The sequence below is a fragment of the Mastigoproctus giganteus genome, chromosome 1, assembly GCF_048544385.1.
Source record: "Mastigoproctus giganteus isolate SK-2022 chromosome 1, ASM4854438v1, whole genome shotgun sequence".
Classification (NCBI taxonomy): domain Eukaryota; kingdom Metazoa; phylum Arthropoda; class Arachnida; order Uropygi; family Thelyphonidae; genus Mastigoproctus; species Mastigoproctus giganteus.
Window position 1 is genome coordinate 236,228,873 of NC_143575.1, and position 24,361 is coordinate 236,253,233.

General features: G+C 38.4%; 1 protein-coding gene across 1 annotated transcript in view; it reads right to left on the minus strand.

The window, feature by feature from the left end:
* aph-1 (gamma-secretase subunit Aph-1) overlaps positions 1-5,309 on the minus strand; it is a 99,086-nt gene extending 93,777 nt beyond the window's left edge. The window contains exon 1 of the mRNA XM_090385040.1: positions 5,197-5,309. Coding sequence (XP_090241166.1) covers positions 5,197-5,309 — 113 coding nt within the window. The remainder of the gene's footprint in view (positions 1-5,196) is intronic.
* Between the last annotated feature and the right edge of the window lie 19,052 nt (positions 5,310-24,361).

A 24,361-nucleotide genomic window follows, 5' to 3' on the forward strand; every position in this document is an offset into this window, starting at 1 on the left:
GAATAGATGTGCAGAAATTTGCCTTTAGCCAGTGGGTAGTTGATCGCTGGAACAAACTTCCATTTGTCGTTGTGGAAGTTGATAGCTTAAATAAATTCAAGGAGGAACTGTACAAACTTTTAGAGGGAATGGATGTGTGAAAGGGTTTTTTCTGGCTGATGCTACATAAGCTTGCTTTCTTGTACCAACTATAACTACTTTCTGTGGGACCGAGGAACTTAGCTGTGGAGGATGTCATTTTGTTATCCGATGCTGGAACATGGGCTGAAACTTTGGTTGGGCAGCTGAGTGCTTGATGCGTCCATCTCTTTTAATCCACTGAGGGTATCAACCCTATTCTTCAAGCCCTCATATAATCCCATCAGAATACTAAAAGTTTACACTTAACCAGGGGTGAGCCATCCAGAGGCTGCAAGGCATACACATATGAAGAGAGGGGCGCCTCCATAGCCAGGTGGGAAGGAACAGCAGTGCGTAGCACACGCTTCTTGATTAGACCCGGGTTCGAGCCCGTCACCACCAAATACGGAGGATGCAGAAAGGTCAGGGAATGACCACCGCATATCCCGGAGCAATATGGTCTTAGTTGCTAATTCTCCTAAAAACCAAATAACAAACACACATGAAGAAACTTTAATTGGGCAAAGGCACCAAATTGCAATTGGCACCCGGGTGCCACATACCCTAGGAACACCCCTGCACTTAACTTCCTCATGCTCTTTGTAAATAAGGCTGTATCATGTCCAGTTAGAGGTAGCTTCACAAGAAGCACACAAGTAACATAATCATGATTTGTTGGAGAACTGCTTTGGAAGTTCTCATCCAAACCAAGGCATTCCTGCTACTTTGAGACATTTTATTATGTCTCAAAAAGTTATGCACAAAAGGGGTTAATTTAAAATCAATTTATTTTATAACATAATTTACCTTAAAAGCCTTCAATATAGTCTCCTTCCTGAAGTTCAGATGGTTGATTGATTGTTTAAGGGTTCTATGGCGCATTAGTATCCAAGGCTATATATAATGCGCCAAGTCTTTTTTTTTTTTTTTTTTTTGATTTGGTAGTTGTTGGCGCATCGGCTTCTGTGGCCATATTGCACCTCCAAAGGTTTTTGCAGTACTTTGATCCAAGCCCGAGGCGGGAATCGAACCCGCGACCTTTGGGTTGCCGGGCAGGTACTTTACCCACTCGGCTAGCCCGGTCGGCTGCGCCAAGTCAAAAGGTCCTGAAGTTCAGAAGGCATTCATAAGGATTCTGAACAACCTCCAAGCTGTACAATATAGAAACGCAGGTTCACCATAAGCGTCGGCGAACTTCAGAAAATTTTTGATACGTTGCATCATGGCTGTACTCAATACTTCTAAAGATAAATATCTTTGTCCATACAACAGTTCCTTGAGCCTGAGGAACAGATCATAATCACACAGTGTCATATCAGGACCATAAAGGGGATGAGATAGTTCTCAGTTGTAATCAATGAAAACAAGCTGAACAGACTGTGTGACGAGGCCATGCATTGTCATGGTGTATGCACAGCTTCCAAAAACTGTGGCAGCTTCTAAGAAATTTTCAGACAATTTCTGAAAAAGAAATATTGCATAGTGGTCTCCAGTTATTGATCTTCCAAGTAGTACATAATCAGTGGCAATAATACCCTCCTAATTGTAGGCCATGATGACTTTTTGTTCACTTTTGATTGTTGCTGACAACATGGTGGAGACTAAGGTTGTTACACATTATTTTATTTATATATTTGGCTAAGCTAAAACCATTGTTTTGATTGGTAGGTAATGGTGAAAGGTTTTCTATACACTATAATAAGCACATATATATATGCATTGGTACTCTTCTATTTTCATTCCACGAGTGATTTCCTCCCATTTTCCTTTTCTTCCTCCTCCCCTTTTATAATAACATGCACAGAAGTCTAATAAAACGAAATGAAAATACTTGTTCTTGCATGATAATAGGATCTATTTTTATTTCAAAGGAAGAAATACACAAATTCCATACATCAAACATTTCGTGAAAAATTTCCCCACTTCTTCAGTGACCACAAAGATAGAATTTAAGCAGTTACATTATATTTTTTGCTCATTTTAGAAATTGTAAGCTGCGAATAAGACTTCTGTGAAAATTAAATTATTTTAAGACTTCTCATTTTTATTCATAGTTTAGTATTAAATGTTTAACCAAATTCAGAAATAACATTTAATTTCTATCTCTACATTAACTAAACAGAAATAGAAATTCCCTGAAATCTGTCATACAGAATGCATATATTTCTTCTTTTGCCATTAAGCTTGATTCTATTATCACAAAGGAATGAGTGTTTTCATTTCTAGTTAATCCTAAATTAGAGAAACTTTTTGCATTCATATGTTAAGCTACCTAATATATGAATGAAAGTGAAACTTTTTCGCCATTTAAAAATAACCTCCATGGGATGAAAATTTTCAGAAAAAAAAATCTTAGAGCCCATTTTCTCTCAATAAGGTGCAACTTCTCTCACCTTATTAAGAGAAGTCTCACCTGTATTGCTTTCTATTCATCCATTCACCTTATCAGCATTCACTGAACACTCATGTAATTATATCTGTTGCACTCCAACAAATTCAAAAAAATATAAATGGGCACACGTGTCCCAGTCTAAACTATTAACCATTCCTGATAAAAGTAGCAAACTGAAACAAGAACAGAAAGCAATACTACAGTTTAAAAATAACTGGTGGGGTAAAGTACATAGGGAGAGGGCAAAGGGAGATATGCATTTGAGATGTGATACAAGGAATGGAGAGCTAAATCGTTAACCTTATTTCTGAAACTTCGTTTTCAGTTTTATAAATGTTCAGGATTATTTTTCAAACCAATCATTGCAACTTAAACCAAAAGAGTCATTCTTTTTCTATTTTCATTGCTATTCTTTATTGTACATAGTCTACTGAATTTGTTTATATGCTGCTTTCTCCCAACTGGTTCTGTAAAACCTGTTTTAGATTAAACTCTGTCTTAGATTACTTATATCCTCTTTTGCACATGTAAATTCATACCAATTTCACTAGTCATTATTTCCAAAAAATATTAATGCTATATAATGCATTACACTATTACAGTTGAACCTAATTGTTTTGTTGAAATGTTAAGAGCTTATCTATTCACTTAAGTTAAAGAGAGTGTCTCCTGTTCTCTATTTTTACTTGTGAAATATTATATGAATCTTTTTATCCATATTATAAAGTTTTTGTCAAGTATGTTTTAGGAAGGACACAGAGCTGCTGGAACAAATACAGAGAAGGGCAATGAGATTGGTGAGGGCAAAAAGGGGTTGTGCTTACCAAGAAAGGCTTAAGTTCTCCAAATTGCTGCATCTGGAGACTTGGTTTGGTTTGGTTTTTAATGGCGCATTGTCTGGAGACTAGGCACCTCCAAGGTGATCTCATTGAGGTGTATAAGGTTTTGAATGGTTTGAGCAAGCTCAATGCTGATGGGATTCTTCCTCTTGCTCAAATTACACACCTGAGGGAACATAAATTCAAATTGAGGAAAGACAGAATAGAATAGATGTGTGGAAATAGACAGAATTGTAGAATAGATGTGTGGAAATTTGCCTTTAACAAACTTCCATCTGTTGTTGTAGAAGTTGATAGCTTAAATAAATTCGAGGAAGAACTGGACAAACTTTTGGAGCAAATGGATGGGTGAAATGGGAGTTATTTTTTATTTTGTTGGCTGATGCTGTATAAGTTTGTTTTCTGGCATCGTATGTCTCTACTAATGCTAATGTCAAGCAATGGTATATTCTCACAACCTTCATGGACTGTATAAAGGCACATTTTAAAGCAGAACTGGATTACCTTGTGGGAATGGAATGGGTATACTGTATTCTATTTTAATTATTTTCATTTTATTTTATTTATTTTTGTGCATGCAGAAAAAGTTTGTTCCTTGCATCACTTGACCCTACTAATACATCTGTTTTAACACATACTTCATACATTTCACTGTGATTTGTTTGTATTAAATCTGTATTAGTTTTGCTACCCATCATCTTTCATCTGTGATAAACTGCTTATATTATTATTATTATTACTAATAATATAAGGGTACAAGGAAGCCCAAGGCTTATACTGCACCAGCCAAAAAAAAATTTCCCACATTACCCTGAGAGAGAGTGTCACAAGTAGAAATGAGTCAACAAGAAAGCGAGAAAGAAGAATGATATCCAGCTCAGCACCCCGGGTTTGCCAAGTCCATACTCACCAGATGTGACCCTAGGGTTATATCACTACATAACACTTAACAAGAAATATTGATTAATAATTTAAAAAATGAAAAGGGGGGAAAGGTGCAATAATCTTTAAAACAATAGTATGAAGGAATTACGCTACAATACTGACAACATATGAAAGTATTAACCCTCAGTGACAAAACCTATCCCCCCCATCCATTCTAACTACTACACCATGTCAACTGTGGGGCTCCCTTACTCTTTGTTGCACAAGTTGCAAAACCATAGTATGAAGGAATTACGCTACAATACTGACAACATATGAAAGTATTAACCCTCAGTGACAAAACCTATCCCCCCCATCCATTCTAACTACTACACCATGTCAACTGTGGGGCTCCCTTACTCTTTGTTGCACAAGTTGCAAAACCTATCCCACAACCAGTTGGTAGAGTTTCACCACCGACTACTACAATGCTTATCCTAATAGAGAAACGACAATGAAGAATGAAATGCATAATAAAACCACACAATTAATGTAAAATCAAGTCAATGAGCTTTAAAGCACAAATGAAGATATACTCCGGTTGCTTTCATTTCCGATGATGCAAGACACGATTAAAGCGATCACACCAACGAAAATGGTTGGTATTTAAAGGTAAAATAAATATTCTATAAGCTATTAATATTATTACCACTTCACCAAAATAAGAGATATGTCCTAGCAGGAAGGGAACACAAAGGGAATAAAAGGTGTGGGGGCTTGTTTTAGCACTAATGTCACCTCGAAATAGGAAAAGCTGAATACTAAAAATGCTAAGCAAGTTATTCAAATTTTGGAATGAGGAAATTAGCAGTGAATATATCTTAAAACGCCACATGATAAAAACATTACACACAAAGATTATTTAAATTTTCGAAAGGCAAACTATGAGCCTATACAATAATGACACATTTTGCAACTTACGCAGAAATGAGAATAATTATTCTGATTGGGTCCCTAGCAACTGTAATTAAAAACATAGCTATTGGTGGACCAAAAGCAATCATACTACAACCAAAAAATTCCATTACTGTCATTCTGCAATGAATTGCGAAAAAAAAACAAAAAAATAATACTTGTCTTTACAACACTTCCGACAACAGTACTCAACTGGTACTGCCCTCTGGTGTGATTATTTTGATAATATGCCAAATATAAAAACTAAAATAAATGGAATTCGTCGATGGGAGAATATACAAACAGTTACAGTATTATTAAATATGTTGATTTTTACTGCGAGGGTTGGTCGGAAACTAATGTAATAATCAGATTTATTAATAAACGTGATAACCAAGTCGGAACTGGAAAAGTTTAAGAACACCAGAACCTCCAGTATTTGACAAAAAAAAAAAAAAAAAAAAAAAAACCAGACTATAAACGAACGGATTTAATCTTGGGATAGGACTTTGTCGGTGAAAAACCTCAGATAAATCATTTCGTTAGGTATTCCTGGAGGTAAAACCAACGCGGATAATGCTCAACAAATCTTGATTCACATAAATTTATTCCACACAATCAGTACGATTTATGAAAAAACAAAGTTACGCAATCTCGATAGCAAGCTACTGCTAACGAGCAGTTTTGCTACTTTTAAGTTAATTTAAGTTCATATCTCTCTCTCAGGGTAATTCAGAATTTTTTTTTTTTTTGGGTGGTGCAGCATAAGCCTCAGGCTTCCTTGTACCATATGGCTAATAATAAATAATACTAATAATAATACTCTTGATCTTATTATCAGCAACAACTAGAAATCTCGAGATAAAGGCGCACTAGTTGCCAGTGATCACCTCGGTCGCCTGGATTCAACACTGACTGTGATACGGTCAGTGTTGAATCCAGGGTGGGGGTGAGTTTCTGGGAGTGGAATAAAATTCCCCCTGGCGAAAAATAGTGTTATTTATTTTAATATTGGTTCAAAGACTGAGACAGTATTTAAATTCTATACAGTGGGGCCAACTGATGATGTTACCAACAGCAAATGCAAAATGGGAAGCATTCAAAGAACTTATCTTGGAAGCTACTAGGCTTTACATACCAACTAAGAAATATTGTTCAAGGTCTGACATCCATTTAGGCCTAAATGGATGTCAGATGAACTGATGAGGCATATGGCAGAGAAGAAAAATGCATGGGATACATACAAATTAACACATGACACAGAAGCCTATGATAGATACAAGTTGATCTGTAACCAAGTTACAAAGGAGGTTAGGCAGGCGAAGGCAGATTACGAGAAATCTTTGACAAGGGATGCAAAGAAAAACAACAAAGAGTTCTTTACTTATGTAAACTCTAGAAAGAAGGGGATGAATCAGATTGGTCCACTTGATATCGATGGGTCAACTGTTGATGATCCTGCTCAGGTAGCTAACAAACTAAATGAATATTTTGCATCCACATTCACACATGAGGAGTTATTTAGCGAGGGGAAAGCCAGAGGTGTATTCAACTCTAGCAGTAAGCTAGAGAATCTTGTAATAACTGAGAGTAAAGTGGAGGAGAAATTGTTGAAGATAAACACAAAGAAGGCACCCGGGTTGAATGGAATCTATCCAGTTATATTAAAGGAGGCAGCAAAGGAAGTAAGCAAACCCTTAGCCAAAAATACGAGAGCTTCCTTGGACTCAGGGGAGGTACCCACAGACTGGAGATGTGCAAATGTGACCCTAATTCACAAAAGAGGATCAAAGGCTGACACAAGTAATTATAGACCTGTGAGTTTAACTTCTGTTCCAGGAAAATTAATGGAGGCACTAGTTAAAGAAGCACTGCAGGATCATTTAGACAAGACTTCAGTTATAGCTCAGACACAGCATGGCTTTGTTAAGGGGAAGTCTTGCCTGACCAATTTGATTGGATACTGTGATGCAGTCACAATGGAACTGGATGCAGGGAATAACTTTGATATTATATACTTGGATCTTAGAAAGGCTTTTGATACTGTTGCACATGGAAGACTGCTGCACAAATTGGAGCAGTGTGACATTGGAGGCAAATTGCTGCTGTGGATAAAGGGGTGGCTGGGGGGGAAAAGGCAGAGAGTGGTAATCAATCGACACTGCTGGTCGTCGTGGACTAATGTTATCAGTGGAGTCCCTCCGGGCTCAGTGTTGGGTCCATTATTGTTTTCTGTATTCATAAATGATATTGATGATGGTATATCAAGCTTAACGTCGAAGTTTGCAGACGATACAAAGGTAGGCAGGGTTGTCAAGGACACTACTGACACTATGCTGCTGCAACAGGATCTGGAAAGGTTGAGCAGATGGGCTGAGAGATGGCAAATGAAGTTTAACATTGACAAATGTAAAGCACTACATATGGGAAATAGCAACCCCAGAGCAACGTATCAACTCTGTGGTACTACACTGACAGTGGTAGAGGATGAAAGGGACCTGGGGGTGGTTGTGCAGGCAGATATGAAGTTCTCTGAGCAGTGCAGACGGGCTGCAAGAGTAGCTCATGGTGTATTGTCAATGATATATAGGAATTTTTCTAGCAGGGATAAGGAGGTGATTATTCCCTTGTATAAGGCAATGGTCAGGCCACACCTAGAGTACTGTATACAGGTCTGGAGGCCTCATTTCAAGAAGGATGTAGAGCTGCTGGAACGGGTAAAGAGAAGGGCAACAAGATTAGTGAATGGAACAAAGGGGTGCTCTTACGAAGAAAGGCTTACGTTTTGCAAATTACAGTGTCTGGAGACTAGGCACCAGCGAGGTGATCTGATAGAGGTGTATAAAGCCTTGAATGGTTTGAACATGCTCAATGCTGATGGGATTCTTCCTCTCGCTCAGAATAATCACCTGAAAGGGCATAAATTCAATTGAGGAAAGACAGATGTAGGGTAGAGGTGCGGAAATTTGCCTTTGGCCAGCGAGTGGTTGGTTGGTGGAACAGACGTCCATCCCTTGTCGTGGAAATTGATAGCCTAAATAAGTTTAAGGCTCAGCTGGACAGGTATTTTGAACGAACAGAGGGGTGAAGTGGAAGCGGTTTTTTTTTTTTTTTTTGGCCGATGCTGCATAAGCTTTCTTTCTTGCATCAAATGCTTCTACTAACGCTAATGCTAAGACCTCGGACGTTGATATTTTCTCCGCATTTTTTGTTTCATTTTAAATGAAATTTTCCTCTTTCTTCTTCCTCTTGAGGGGCCATATTATCGAAAAACACGAAATTTTCAAAATAATTAAATAGGCAATTTCTGGCTGCACAAATTGTATCTAAAAGCTATTGTTTCAGGTGTCGAAATTTTATGGTTCCTTTTATTTTCCCACAAACCATCTCCTGATAGTGTTTCACTTCTCTGCGCGTGTAGCTCAGTGGTATCGTCACCGTTCTCCCCACACCGGGTGGAAAGGCCCGGGTTCGAATCTCGTCGATGACGCGAGGAACTTTAATGGGCTTTTATCACTTCGTGGCTGAGTTAGTCGTTCTCAAGCGTAGATAGCTAGGTTTTCTCCCCAGAAAAGGGGGGGGGGTTGTCCAGCAAACAGACAAATCGACCATAGAACCCATAGAACACACGCAATTAACAGACATAAGGCACATCACAGCAGTTGAATTTAATTATTCGAGTGGCCTAAATATAATAGTTTGGGTTTTTTTTTTTTTTTTTTTTGATAGTGTTTCACACAAATGGTCTACTTGCGACTAATTCTTTGTTTGTATATCGCAAACAAGACAGACTGAATCGCAGGCCTTCAATAGGTTCGCCTGAATTGGTCCCTCAGTGACGGATGCTATTGTAATTAGAAAGTGGCCCGCGGATTTCAGGCAAATGTTGTCTGGGCAGAGAAAAGAGTGTACTGCAGCCACTATTTCAGTCGTTGGCAATTTGCTTTATGGTTTTCAGATTCCCTTTATTTTATTTATTTTTTTTTCACAGCAACAGGCTGTGAAAAAAAATTGTGACTAATTCCTCTTTTGTATAATGCAAACAAGACCGTTTGGTCGCAGCCTATAAACAATACGTTTTATAATATTTTTATTATATATGTATCTGTACTGTAATAATGCAAGATTGCACGAAGGCCCAAATGAATTATAGGAAAAATTAATAAATGAAGTGATTATACATATGCAAAGAAGAATAAGATTATTTTAATACTTGCATGTTTGATTATAATTTGTATGATTTTTTTTGGCAATTTTAATGGAGATTTTCATATTATTAAAATCTAATTATTGTCAGTAATGTGGTCTTTGTGAACTGACTATTAGTATTAAGATGTTAAATAATAAATATTTCCTTTAGTTTCTTATTTTGTTTTTTCATATTCTCTTATTGTAACATTCATAAATATACAGATTTATTTGTAACATATACACATGTTGCAAATATTAAATAATAAAAAAAAATGTACACATATAATACTTGCGATGAAGCGGAACAAAATCTCAGAGGATGTAATTTGCACTTAAAGATATGACTATTGTCAAAGGTAAAGGGAGAGATTTTTCTTTCGTAAAGGTAAAAATGACCAAGACAGTTCTCAAATTCTATTCAGTTGGACCAACTGATGATGGCTGGAAATTCTAAATGGGGCTTATTCAGGGAAATAATCAAAGAAGGAACTTGGCTTTTAATACCAACTAAGAGATGAACAGACGAATGTCATGGCAGCGAGGAAAAATACGTTACATTCGTCGAAATTCTCAGGGATTATAAAAAATTAGAGTAAATATAAACTAGGCTACAATCAAGACAGAAAGGGGGGGGGGGGTTAGGCAAGCAAAGATAGATTATGAGAAGTCTCTGGGAAAAAAATGCGAAGAAAAGTAGAAAAGCTGCTTACCGAAGTTAGGACTAGAAGAAAAGGGAGAAATAATATAGCTGGTGAGGAACCTGTTCAGGGTGCAGATAAACTGAATCGCGTGTACATTTGGTGTCCCCACTTGAGGAATTCTGACGTGGGGATGCCGAAAGAATATCAAATTCTAACACAGAGCTAAATAATTTTGTGATAACTGAGAGGAAAGTTAAGAAGAAATAAGTATTAACATTAGTAGTGGCAAATGAATCAAGCACTAGCAAAAAAATAAATAATAAATACGCACTTTACTAATTCATACTCTCTAAGAATTTGTCTAGGGCTTCCTTGAATTTATCGAAACCGCACACTTCCACAATAACAGATAGAAGTTTAGTGACAAATGGGCCTGGAGTACTGGGGTCCATAGTTTAATAATTTCAAATAGATATTTACAGTATACCCAGTTATAAAATATAAGTACAAATTCAGTAGCTTTCGGAACACGTGTCCCTTTATCAACTGACAAATTTGAATACATTACAAGCAAAGTGTGGCACGTTACTCATGCGTCATTGTTGTAGCACGGACGTGTGCTGCCTTACGTCAGTGATCATCCATCAATAAAACGGTTGTCTCTAGGATGGGATGTATACGCATGCCTTTCTGGCGATTTAATGCCTTAGGGTTGTTTATTATGTTTAGTGACTCTAGCCATAGACGGTGGCGAAAGTGTCGCGCGTGGTCCACTATCTCATAGTCGCGCTTGGGGTCAAGATCGTGGTTGGTAGCCCAAAAATGTTCTGCAAGCACGGACTGGTCAGTTTCGGCAAGCCGGATTGCTCTGTCGTGTTCCGTGAGGCGATCCTGGAGACCTCTCGATGTCTCACCTACGTAGCAACTGTTACAGGCCCTACAGGTGATACGGTACACTACATTGCTGCGTAAGACAGGTGCGACAGGGGTCTTCACACTGGAGACAAGTGAACGTAGGTTCCTACCGGGTAATTGCACACATTTGATGTTGTAACTTCTCAGGATCTTCGAGATACGTCCTGACACTCCTGGATAGTACGGAATGTAGGCGGACGATATGCCGACACCGTGCTTGCAGAACATTTTTGGGCTACCAACCACGATCTTGACCCCAAGCGCGACTTTGAGATAGTGGACCACGCGCGACACTTTCGCCACCGCCTATGGCTAGAGTCACTAAACATAATAAACAACCCTAAGGCATTAAATCGCCAGAAAGGCATGCGTATACATCCCATCCTAGAGACAACCGTTTTATTGATGGATGATCACTGGCGTAAGGCAGCACACGTCCGTGCTACAACAATGACGCATGAGTAACGTGCCACACTTTGCTTGTAATGTATTCAAATTTGTCAGTTGATAAAGGGACACGTGTTCCGAAAGCTACTGAATTTGTACTTATATTTTATAACTGGGTATACTGTAAATATCTATTTGAAATTATTAAGATAGAAGTTTACTCCAATAATTAATCAATCGCTAACTGAAGACAAACTTCTGCACATCTATCGAGCAGCCATTCTTCCTCAACTTGAATTTATGCCCCCTCACGTATGTAATTTCAGAAAGAGGAAGAATTCCATTAACATTTACTTTACTCAGTCTGCTCAAGGCTTTAAACACTGCAATCCGATCTCCCTGCAGGTTTCCAATCTCAGAGGATGTAATTTGCAGAACAGAAGCCTCTCTTGGAAAGAGCATCGTCTTCTACCTCTTCACTAATCTCGTTGCCATTCTATGTACTCGTTCCAGCAGCTCTGCATATTTCCTAAAATGAGGCCTCCAGACCTGTAAGAAGTACTCAAGATGTGGTCTGACCGTTGTCATGTACAATGGGATAACCACCTCCTTATCCCTGTTAGCAAAATTCCTGTATATCATTCACAAAATCCATAAGCTGTCCTGGCAGCCTGGCTGCACTGCTCAGAGAATTTCATACACTGGTGTGCAAAATTTAAGGACCAGTCAGGTTTTCACTCCTAAGAGAAGCTACAGGTTTTCATCTGTCGCTTCTCATAGGAGAGACTTGGATATGGGAAAAGCATACCAAAGGAATCTCGTGAGGTACAGAAATGATGAAGGAAACAACACCGACGCAACAACGGAAACAAAACGGTACAGAAGGACTTTATTCAAAAATGGCAACATACCACTGGCTGCCATGATACAGATGCATCACTGCCAAAGATCGAACAAAGGGAAGAGATGGTCCTTAGCAGGAGATACGGCCTCCCCTAATGTCGATGGTTGTGAGAGGGTGTCCTCAAGGCTCCATCTTGGGACCCCTTATTTGGAACCTAGTCTTACAGAATTGGTTGGTTCGCACATTCCCTAATTGTAAGGTGCTGGCATTTGCAGATGATCTGACAGTTATAATTGCAGGACGATCTCGCTCACTCTTACTACTAGCTCTCTGTTCTAAGAGTAATCTGGTTCACTCTTAGAACAGAGAGCTAGTAGTGTGCTGACAGACTTAAGTTCTTGGGCTCAAAGCTATAAGCTTGCTATTAGTTCTTACAAAACTAAAATGATGTTATTTAAAACAGCTTTAGATATAGGCCTGACGTAGCCCAGTGGTCAGGAGCGAGAGTGCGTAGCACGCGTTCCTTGAGTGGACCGGGCTTCAAGCCCGTGACTACTAAATACGATAAATATTTGTATTGACGATTTATTGTAAACTGTACTGACTTGGTTGTCTTGCTGGAGTATAAACAGAAAATTTATTTTAAATCGACCTCCTCAGATCAAGTTGAATGGTATACAGTTACCTATGGTCCTTGATACCAAATACCTGGGAATTATTGTGGACAGTAAGTTATCATTTCGCCAGCACATATTATATTAAAGCAATAAAATCTGAAAATTTTCGGTGCTATCATTAGAATTTCAAAGTCTGACTGGGGCCTATCACATAAAACTGTTTCTGTATTACAAGGAAGTATTCCTTCCTATAACTACGTACGCTGCAGGAGCCTGGTTCCATAGAGTTCAAATAGCTACAAGAACGGTGTCCACTGCCGCGCTGCAGGTGTTGGCCGGAGCGCTACCCTTAGATCTACATTTGTTGTATCGTGGTTTTTGCTACCATATTAAGAGGGAAATTCCAAGAGAACTTTTTGGTATAGAGATCAATATTCGCTCTGACTGTAGAGGCGAAAAGAAAAAATGTATGAACGAAATAATCAATTTATGGCAGACAAGATGGGATACCATACCTACTAAAAGAGTGACCAACTTGTTTATCCCGAATGTGACTTTTCTGAATGATAAAAATGTTCACAATTGGTTTACATCTAGTTTACAGTCGTCATTTTTGTTAACAGGGCACGGGTCAATGAATGAGAAATTATATGCATTAAGACGAAGTAACTCGGAACTTTGTTTTTGCTGGGCCAGGGAAGGCTGGCAGCACATACTATATGATTGTCGAATATATTACAATGCCAGGGCAGCAATACGTGAAATTCTTCAGAGTATAGAGATCAATATTCGCTCTGACTGTAGAGGTGAAAAGAAAAGATGTATGAACGAAATAATCAATTTATGGCAGACAAGATGGGATACCATACCTACTGGAAGAGTGAACAACTTGTTTATCCCGAACGTGGAGAAGAAGCTATATTTTTAAGAGACTCTAGTAAGTTTCAAATGTTTCAGGTATTTGCTAAAGAAGTGTTTGAACTAAGGAAAAGTATGATTCCAGTGATACGAGGTTGATCAAATCCATCTAGCTGGAGGCATCGAAGTGGTTTTATGCTGCAGTTCTTAATGGTGCACAACTGGAAGATCTACTCTTTTTTTTTTCTTTATCAGTAGACCAGGATTCGAGCCCGTCACCACCAAATATGGAGGATGCGGAAAGGTCAGGGAATGACCACCGCATATTCCCGGAGCAATATGGCCTAGCTAATGCTCCTAAAAACCAAAATAACAATAACAATCTTTTCTTTATCTCTCTCTCTTCCCCCCTTCGGATTTCCCCCTTTCGGTTTTTGGTATATATATGTATGTGTATATATACTAAAAACCCATATATATATATATATACTAAGTATATATATTTTTATTTATTATTATTTTTTTTTTTGTTATCTTAGTTAATTATTTTTATTCTTTTCTTTCTCTTCCTTTCGGTTTTTTTTTTTGTTTTTTTCCTCCTCTGGAGTGGGCCCCAGAGAAGGAATTTTTTTTTTGTTGTTGTTGTCTCATACTCTGAGACCATAGGTGTTCCATATACTGGAACTGGTCCGCCTTCCCGTGGTGTGGACGAGTACAGAATCATCTGTCCAGGTGACTGATGCTTCTGAGTAGCCAAGTGGCCAGAACATAACAACAGAACATGCACATAATACACACAAACCTCCGTCACAAACATATCTGGCCCATTTGTAGTGATACTGTTCTTCATAGAGATACGAGGCGGAGTTGAACTGACGTTCTAGGAGCTGCCCCTTACATAAACACATTTCCATGTTCACATGTATGCCCTCACACGTAGAAACCTATCAGGAAGAGCGTGTAAATGAAATGCTACAGCACACCTGCTCTTATGCAGATGCGCTGAGGAATCCTTCAAAAAAGATTAATGAAGCACACAAGCCTACCCAGATAAAGAAAACGCTACTAAAGGAGCAACAACTGGTATTATTAAACCCAACAGAAGACAGCCCCATGGAATCGAGTGAAGCTGTCAAGACGGCCGTTGTACAAAAATTAACAAGCGAATTAAAGAACACCCGTATGAAATCAATAAGAAAAACCAGGAACATCGGAGTAATAATTGAGGCTGCAACGCGACACGCAGCCCAGCAATACTGGACAACCCAAAAATTTCCGCTATGGGACTCACAGCTGAGACACCCAAAAAGAAATGGTCCAGCAATTACTGTAGAAACCTCCAAGGTGAAAGCAAATTTATCAGCATCAAAGATGCGGTACAATCAAAGTACCAGACCAAAAGAAAATCCTCCCAGAATGTAAACTGGGTCATTGACCTCTCGGCACAAGCTTGGCATGTAATTAAGTAGCAGGACAGGGTGTACCTCGAGTGGACCAGCCATAAGAACACATAGTCGTCCCAAAGTGCTTTCGCTGTTGCAGGTTCGGCCACACTATACACACATGTACACAGGTCGATTCCACGTGCGGGCACTGTACCCAGAAAGGGCATAACTTTAACACCTGCCTAACAAAACTGAAGAACTGGTTTGTGCCAACTGTAAACTAGCAAAAATGGATTACAAGCATTCAATAAGGGATAACAAGTGCCCGGTTTATCTGAAAGCAAGAAGCACACAACAACAAAGAATCAATTATGGCCCCATATAAGACATATAACTGTACAATCATCTAATCATGAAATTTATGCAGCTACATGATCAGCGAGCGCGTGCTGTCGTGGACCAAATAAGAATAAAGGTTGACGAAGATAATACATACGTCCTGTTCATCCAAGAGCCCTATACAAATGCAAGAAAAGTCAGGGGATAGTCACTTACGTACAAAATTATACAATCAGAAGAAGACACTCCTTGGGCGGTTATCCTTGTTAGGAACCCGCACATAACTGCCACCAAAATCCACACCCTCTGTACCACATGGGCGGTGTGTACCCAGCTTATAGGGCCTATGGGATCATTCCACGTCATCTCATTGTATTGTCGCCCAGGCGAGGACATAGCCCCTGCCATCAGGTATCTGCAAGCAGTCCAAGCCCTTCTCCCAGATGGGAAGATTATTCTCTATGCCGACGTCAACTGTTGTTCCGCAATGTGGCACAGCAACTCGGAATACCGCCCAGGCAACCAAAATGCCAGCAACTTGAGAACTTTCTCGCTACATCCTCTCTTGTAATCCTTAACAAGCCTAACAACATGCCTACCTTCAGTAACACCCTATGAGAGTCCACAATAGACATCTCAGCATCCACAAGATCCATTGCCACTAAGATCACTGACTGGAAAGTCCGCGAGACTTGGACAACTTCCGCCCATAGGGCGATTACTTTTAAATTTCAACGATCAATAGAACCATCACCTCCGCCTAGAAACAATGTCATCCGTATGCAATTAACAAAGCAGACTGGAACCTCTTTAATTTAACGGTCCAAGCTTCCCTTCAAATTCCTGGAAACACCAATCTCACCAACCTCAACCACCACCAGCATCAGAGGAAAATAACATCAATCATAACCAATGTCTGTGACAAAACAATCAAGAAACACCCTTTGCCGAGTGCTGTCCCATGGTGGTGCAACCAAATAGATCATTTCCTCTATCAGGTTCATACAGCACAGAAAGCATTTCAACGTGCTCGTCGTACCTGCCCGCCCCCCCTCATGAAGTTGATGCCCTACGCAATAACTATCGTGGGCTAAGAAATGACTACACTAGTTTAATTAGAGCCAAGAGGAAACAGTCTTAGGAGCACCTGGTCTCCACGACTGGAAACAGCACCCCCTGGGGAATTGTGTATCGCATTGTTACGAACAAGCTCCCAAGGAGTGAGGTCATCTCCTCTAATCACCCCTCAGGGCACCACAACTTTTTCACATGGGAAGAGTCAGTAAACAACATCTTGGACACCCTGTCCCTTCTAAACACAGATCATCAATCCAGTGTTCCACAGGCTTTTCCGTTATATTATGCGCTTGCCTATCAATGTACTCGTGAACCACTCGCTACAGCAAGACCGCACAATATTATGTGATTCCAGAAGTCCTGGTTTTAAGTGATCTCTCTAGCAGTTTAAGTTAGGACAAATATATCTAGTGTTCTACATTTACTCTGAGAAGTAAAGAGCAAATGGCAACATCTAGACGCGTTGTGTTTTTCATCCCGGGACACCTCTTAGCTAAGGGCTGACCCGAAATGCCGCAATTAATGATTCTTAAAAAAATGATTGTTAGTGATTTGCATGTATTTAAGAAGAATGATCACGACATAATTATAACAAACAAAAAAGGTTTATTTAACATATATGTATACAAATAAGTACAATATAATTGGTACATAAGTTAGATTAATTGGTATGTAATTGTTAAGTAAACTAACTGGATACAAGCAGTATCTTGCTTTAGCAATATTATAATTTTGTAATGTTCTTCATGTGACTTTTACACTAATTCTCTATCAAGTACAAAATTCTTTGTGTTTGTCATAACATAACCTTGTTCAAATACTAGTACAGGGAATTATATTAAGTTAATAGTGTAATTAATATTCGACAATTAAATTAGTAAGTTGCATTATCAATTAAACTGAGTTCTAAGAAAATAATACAACTGTCGGGGTATATTTATATATATTTATGTGAGGAAAGGTGTCTTATAAATGCATTAAAACGTATGCAGGTAATAGGTTCGGCTTTTGGATGATTTAATACAGTTTGTTATTAAACAATAAGGGTTGTCTTACCCGAAAATATTCTGCAACGCCTCAGTGGGGGGGGGGAAATCTGTTCCAGACATCAATATAGTTCTTTTCTCATCTTTTCCCTCGTAATCATTAATTTACCTCTTCTTTACACAATGACAAAAATCGGCCAAAACTATCACTACTCTTTCTTTCAGTCATGTCTTGCTCAAAGATAACTGTGTGTGTCTGTGTCCCCTTTCAAATATATCCTCTCCACCTCCCCTCAACTGCCCTCCCTAAGAATGTGTTATTCTCACGAGTCAACTATGGGGGGGAAGAATTAAATGGATACTGTACCATGCACGGAGTTACACCGAAGAACAGGTGATGTCACAGAGTGTAGTATTACGGCAACCGCACTCCTGGGGTGTTTGAATTCGAAAGTAAAAGCTGAGCTCTGTCTAGTGACGCTATGTTCGTTGTACAGACCGTGAAAAAAAAATATCAGGTACTATTAGGCAAAATTACTTCTTGAAAGTAAGCGAAAGGGCTGAAAAGTGAAAATATTTTTCACACACCTTCCCCCTACGGGCAAGAAATTCTTGAGCGCCGAGAATTTCACAAGCTCAAAATTTCTCAAGTTTCTTTTTTTTTAAAAAAAATAGACGTGTAACATGAAATCTACCGGTGTAAAAAAAATGAAGTGGCAGACATCTTTCCTCTTACAGAATTCGGATTGTTCTCCACTATGATAAATGGTACCTCAAACAAAAGAAATAATGTGTCTACATACAATTTTCAAAATCTTCTGAGTCCTCTAATAACAAACAACGATAATTTTATGTAAATTTTCACATCCAACAATCCTACCTTGGTTGGGCCAACAACTTGGTCTCCACAGACCTTAAACAAAATCACACATTAGCAAGTAAATTTTCATAAGAGGAATTTATCATATATGCAATGTCTATATTGTAATAATGTTTATTTATTCATTTATTTTCGTTTTTTTTTTTTTTTTCTTTTTTTTTTAAACATATTGTTTTGATATCGTTGCACTGGATGTTCTCTATGAACTGGACAATTGAAGCACTGGAATACCGATAGGATTGTTCATTGTTGGTCAGGGAAAAATACTGGAACTGCTTCTCAAAGAATTCTTTGGTCACATTTCCCTTATACCACCATTGCTCAACACAATAGTATTACATGCAACAAAAAAAAAATCAAAGAATCAGTATCTATTCCTTTTAACATAATTAGTATAATATGACACTAGATATACTATTCATTATGACAATTAACAACTGAGACAACACAAATATTCAATACATATGACATCCTTTTATAAAAAATGTATTTAAAAATATATCAAGCAAACAGCAAAAAAAAATATTCTTCTAACAGGTGAACATTTTTTCTTATTCTATCTTATTTAATTATTTATTTTATTTATTATTATCTTTTTTTTTTAAAGAAAAACATAGCAAACATCAAACACTAAATGATTTTATAATATAAATCCTCAAATATAATTGCAAATTCTATATATTATTTGCAAGAAGAACAAAAAAAAATCAAAGAATACATTGAATAAATATGGCTGCAAGTACGAACTTATACTTGCAATGTTATAAGACTACAAATTGAACTGTAACAATTTAGGCAGTTATATCAACTGACCAGTTGTATAGTTTAACTGTTCAGCACCTTCTGATGGTGCAACCATCATCTGTGGGGAATATCTCACTAACTCTCCAGACATAGAGAGAGTTCTTGGGTTCACAAATCCTTAAAGTTTAAGGCCACTGAGTACACTTGTCGGCTGTGAAGACAGCCTAATATTCCTTGAGTGATTTCATGGAGATAGTACTTCACTGTTGACTGGAACACCATGTCAGAGCATGAGAAAGCCTAAATGTTCACTACAGTTCTGAATGGGAGAACCTTTGCATGCCTTCAAAGGAAGGACTACTATCATGCACATAAAAACTGAGACATCCTAAAAAAATATCCTCTAAGCAACTGAGCAAGAAGAGGGTAAAATGTTAAGTGGATCTCATTTATACTTTCTTTCTTCTTTCTGTTCAATTCGTTTAACCGATAGGTTCACAACCTTTATTCATCTTTTCACATTTTGTTTTGACTTGTAGGAGAGGGGTGAGGTCTCATGCCCTTTACCCTTCATCTATACACTTTCCACTCACTTTTCTTGTACTTGATCACATTCCAAAACTGTCACCTCCTTATTTCCTTTCACTTCTTTTCAAAAAAATGGATTTTTCTCTTTATTTTCAAAACAGAAACACACAAGTCACTCATGACAGATTAACAAGATTCCCATAAAAGGAATTGGTAACCAATCTCTAAACTTGAAAATGAGCTCTGATCTTCTCAATCAGTGCACTATTTTAATCATCAGCTATTTGGATTATCAAAGGCAAGAGCACAAGATTGATACTTCAACAGTTTGCTTTCTGTTCCCTTTTTATTGTGAAGTTAATATTGTCTAAATATGCATACCATCCAAACTCTCTTTACATTAATCCAATATCATTTACATTTCTAATGTCATACGTGATCAAGTTCCAATTGGTGGATAAATTTCTTTCCAAAAAAAAAAAAAATATTTGTGGAACTAGAACTCTGATTTTTATTGTTTCAGAACTTTAACTCAGGATGAGGCTGAGTATTCTTTTAAAATGGTACAAGGAAAAATCCTCTTATTTTCAGCTAGAAACACAGGTGTTACTATTTCTTACGCTCTACTCTTCTCTTCGGAGGAACAACAAAACAAGCAGTGACTGGGCGGAACCAGCCGTCCTCAGTCCACTTATTTCATCCGATCTTCAAAAGAAAAGCCTAAATATATATATAGACATATTTATATATTTTTTAGAATCTTTTCTCTTGTAGTGAAATTTCAGTCATACAATGAGAGAGAGAAAACAAAAGAAACTAGGGGGTGCGCCCATAAGGCCCTAGTATCCACTGCAACCTTCCTCTCAAAATTGGCCTATACAATTGCAACATATTTTTGTGGAAAGAGGGTGATAATATAGGTTCCATAAGAAAATATTTCCTCCATGGTCAAATTTGAATAAGAGTTCTAGTACATATCTTCTTTTACTTTTTTTTTTTTAAAACAACTCTCCTGAAAATAACTCTTGTTTTTATTTGAAATCCAGATTCTCTTTCCATGTTTTCACCTTGTATCCTTTAATCCTCTGTGCTCACTGCATCATCCATAACAAAACTGCTGATAAACACAATGATAGAGTTTGATGAAAACTAACCTTTCTGTTCCCTTTATAAGTAAAAATTTCATGGGTCTGATACTCTAATTAATCAGAAGCTTCTTTTAATGTATCTCTTAGCGTATAATCAAATCATCTTCAACCAAATGCAATATTCATCTCATGACACTATGCATCAATTTAGCATGATACTGGAATCATCATTCTTGTATAACTTTCCCTTTCCAAGAACTGACTCTTTCTTTAAAGACGGGGGAAACACAATAACAAAACTGTCCTCATACTGTTTTCTCTTCCTCAGAATTCCAACTTTACCATTTTTTACTTTTAATCTCTCCATGCATCTCTGATAAGACCTGCCAAATCAAGGCCTTTGTCATTATTTGGTGTATTTAACCTTGCAGTAAGTGGACTTCCCAACATCCACTGAATAGTCCTATCTAATCCACTGGGTTGATCAGCTTGATCTGCACTTCCATGTTCTTCTGTATTTTGATCAGAAGGTTCGCCTCTCTGCATCTCTGTTTCATGAGAGGAGCTTCCATGTTCTGTTCCCACTCTACTGTCAGCAGCTGATTCAGGAATTCTCACTTCATTTTGTGATGGTGGATTAAGGGTTACCACATATGGTGTGCGAGTTACACGACTACGACTGCACAAATTATAGTCATGTGTCTGTGCTGGCCTATGGGTAGATTCAACTGTCTCTTCAGACTGTTTTATCACTGACGGCCTATTTTGGTTCTCATTTGAAGATGTCATCAAAGGTTCTGGAATAGGTGCCGTTCTGGTTGGCTGCAAATACACAGGTTGGGGGTCTATGGATGGGATTAAATCACATTCTTCTATTATGGGGTCATCAAAGATCCATGTTTCTTTTGGCACTGTCTCTGTACCAGATTGGTCTTGTATTTCACCATCTTCTGATTCTTCTGACTCTTCTACTCTAAGTTCAGGAAACACTTTTCTATATACTACCTTTGTCAATCTGTCAACATGCACAATCTGCTTGTCCTTAGGTTTATTTATATTCTGTATTTCATAGTTGACTGGAGAGGTCTGATTGATCACCCTGTAAGGTCCTGTACTCAATCGAGCCAGTTTCCTCGTGGTACCGGCTTTCACTTTAGGAGTGAAAAGGTAAACAAGACTTCCTACTCGAATATTCTTATCCACAGCCACTACTGCTCTACGTTGTTCTTGCTTCTGCACTGCTTCCTCCAAATGTTCAGAGACCATTTCATAAGCTCTACGGAGTCGTGCACACATTTCTTCTGAATAGTTCTCTAAGGATGCGTAACTTGGCCTTAATTTTGCATGCCATAAATCTGAAGGTAACACTAAATCCCTGCCATAGATTAAAAAGTTGGGTGTTTCTTGAGTAGAACTGTGAGTTGCAGCATGATATACAGCCACAGCCAATGGAACCATTTCATCCCAATCTGACTGGGTCTGATTTATGACATGGGATAATATGTTCGCTAAGGTACGGTTTATACGTTCCACCTTTGCATTAGCTTGAGCGTGAAAGCTAGATGTATGAAGTTTATGAATGTTCAACTTCTCACACACTTGTTGCAACAATGAGGACATGAAATTTGTACCTTGATCCGTGAGTATGTATTTAGGAATTCCATGTCTCGCTATCACGTTGTTTATAAATGCTGTGGCTACTTCGTCTGCCCTCTGAGTGTGGAGTGGAACTGCTTCAACATAACGAGTGAAATTATCTACTGCTAACAATAAATATTTGTGTCCTCTCAAGGACATAGGAAGAGGTCCTAGGATATCTAATGATACTCGTACCCAAGGTGAATTTTCACTGGGAACTCTCATCAGAGCTGCTTTAGCTTTAGGATTGTAACCTCTACGTTCCATACATGATGGACATGACTCAATATAATTCTTTACTTCTGAAAACATCCCAATCCAGAAAAAATTCTTTTTTACATTCTCTAATGTCTTCTGTAGAGACCAATGGCTTCCGTTGTCGTGGCATGCCTTCAATACCTCTGTCTTCAAGCCCACGGGGACCACTAATTGTTCTGTTGGCTCTTCTCTTGTCGCTCCAGGATCAGATAAAGTGTAGTGATATAGTATTCCCTCTTTAGATAAATAGAAGGAATCTGGGATTTTTGCTGATGCCTGGGTATTCCTTCCAATTGTTCAATTAAGTTTTGCAAAATTGGATCTTCTCTTTGCACGGTTTTAATTAAATTTCTGGTTTGTTGCTGGGGCATCACCAATGATTCGATGGTTAAATCAGCTGATATGGGAGCTACTAACTCAGTTGTTTTAGGCTTCCTTGGCCTTTTTTTCTTTTCATCCTCTTCTAACACTGGCCTTGAAAGAAAATCTGCATTTGAATGTACTTTACCAGGATGGTACTGAATTTGGAAGTCGTATTCTTGTAAAAGCATGCTCCATCTTGCTAAGCGGGGGGAAGGATTCTTCAAATTGAGCAAATAACTCAAGGGTTGGTGATCTGTTATCAGGGTGAAATGATTGGACACTAAAAAAGGTCTGAACTTTGTGACTGCGAAAACAATAGCCAAAGCTTCTTTCTCTGTCGTACTATAATTCAATTCTGACTTCTTTAATAGCCTAGAAGCATAGGCAACTGGCTGTCTTGTATCTTCATCTACCTGAAGCTCCAGACAGGCCCCTACACAGTACGCTGAGGCATCCGTTGATAAGACAAATGATCTTGTGAAGTCAGGAAAAACCAAGAGAGGTTCAGTTGTCAAGGCAGTTTTCAATTGATCGAAAGCTTGCTGCGTGGAATAGTCCCAAACAAAAGGTGTTTCTTTTTTTGTTAGCGAAGTAAGGGGTCTTGCTATCTCAGCAAAATTTGGAATAAATTTTCTGTAGAAACCCGCCATTCCTAGGAAAGATCGCACTTGTCTTATGTTCCGGGGGGGGGGGGGGGCGTGCGTCTCGAACGGCGACTAAGTTTTCGGGATCAGGACGAATGCCTTCAGAACTGACTAAATGCCCAAGGTATTTTAACTGTTCTCTCAGGAACTCACATTTCTTAGGTTTTAGCTTAAGGTCATATTCTCTCAGATGCTGGAAAACCTTACGCAACCTCAAGAGATGTAAATCAAGGTTGGGCGATGCAATAATTATATATTCAAGGTAAGCGAAAATCGATTCTTCCCCTAGTCCATGAAGCACCAATGATAAGGCTTTCAAGAGTGACGAAAATCCATTTTTTAATCCATGTGGCATTCGAGAAAACTCAAATAAGGCTTCTCCAGTAGTGAAGGCAGTTTTGTGACGATCAGCTGGGTGCACCTCAATTTGATGGAATCCGCTTCGCAAATCAAGTGAAGTAAAATAACGCGCTTGTGCCAAATGTTGAAGTACCTCACTAACATTAGGGAGAGAATAATTATCAGAGAGAGTTTTAGAATTTAATTTTCGAAAATCCACACAGAGTTTATAACTAGCATCTCGTTTCTTGACTAAAACAATTGGCGCTGCATATGGGGAATGGCTTGGTTGTATGATGTTGGATTCCAAAAGTTCATTCACCTGCCTTCGAACTTCATCTTTCAACAAAAAAGGAACTCTATAAGCTGACTGCTTAACCGGTATACTGTCCGTCAATTTAATTCTATGTTTATATACCTTTGAATTTCCTAGCTGAGCTGGAGACTTGGCAAAAATGTCTCTATATTCA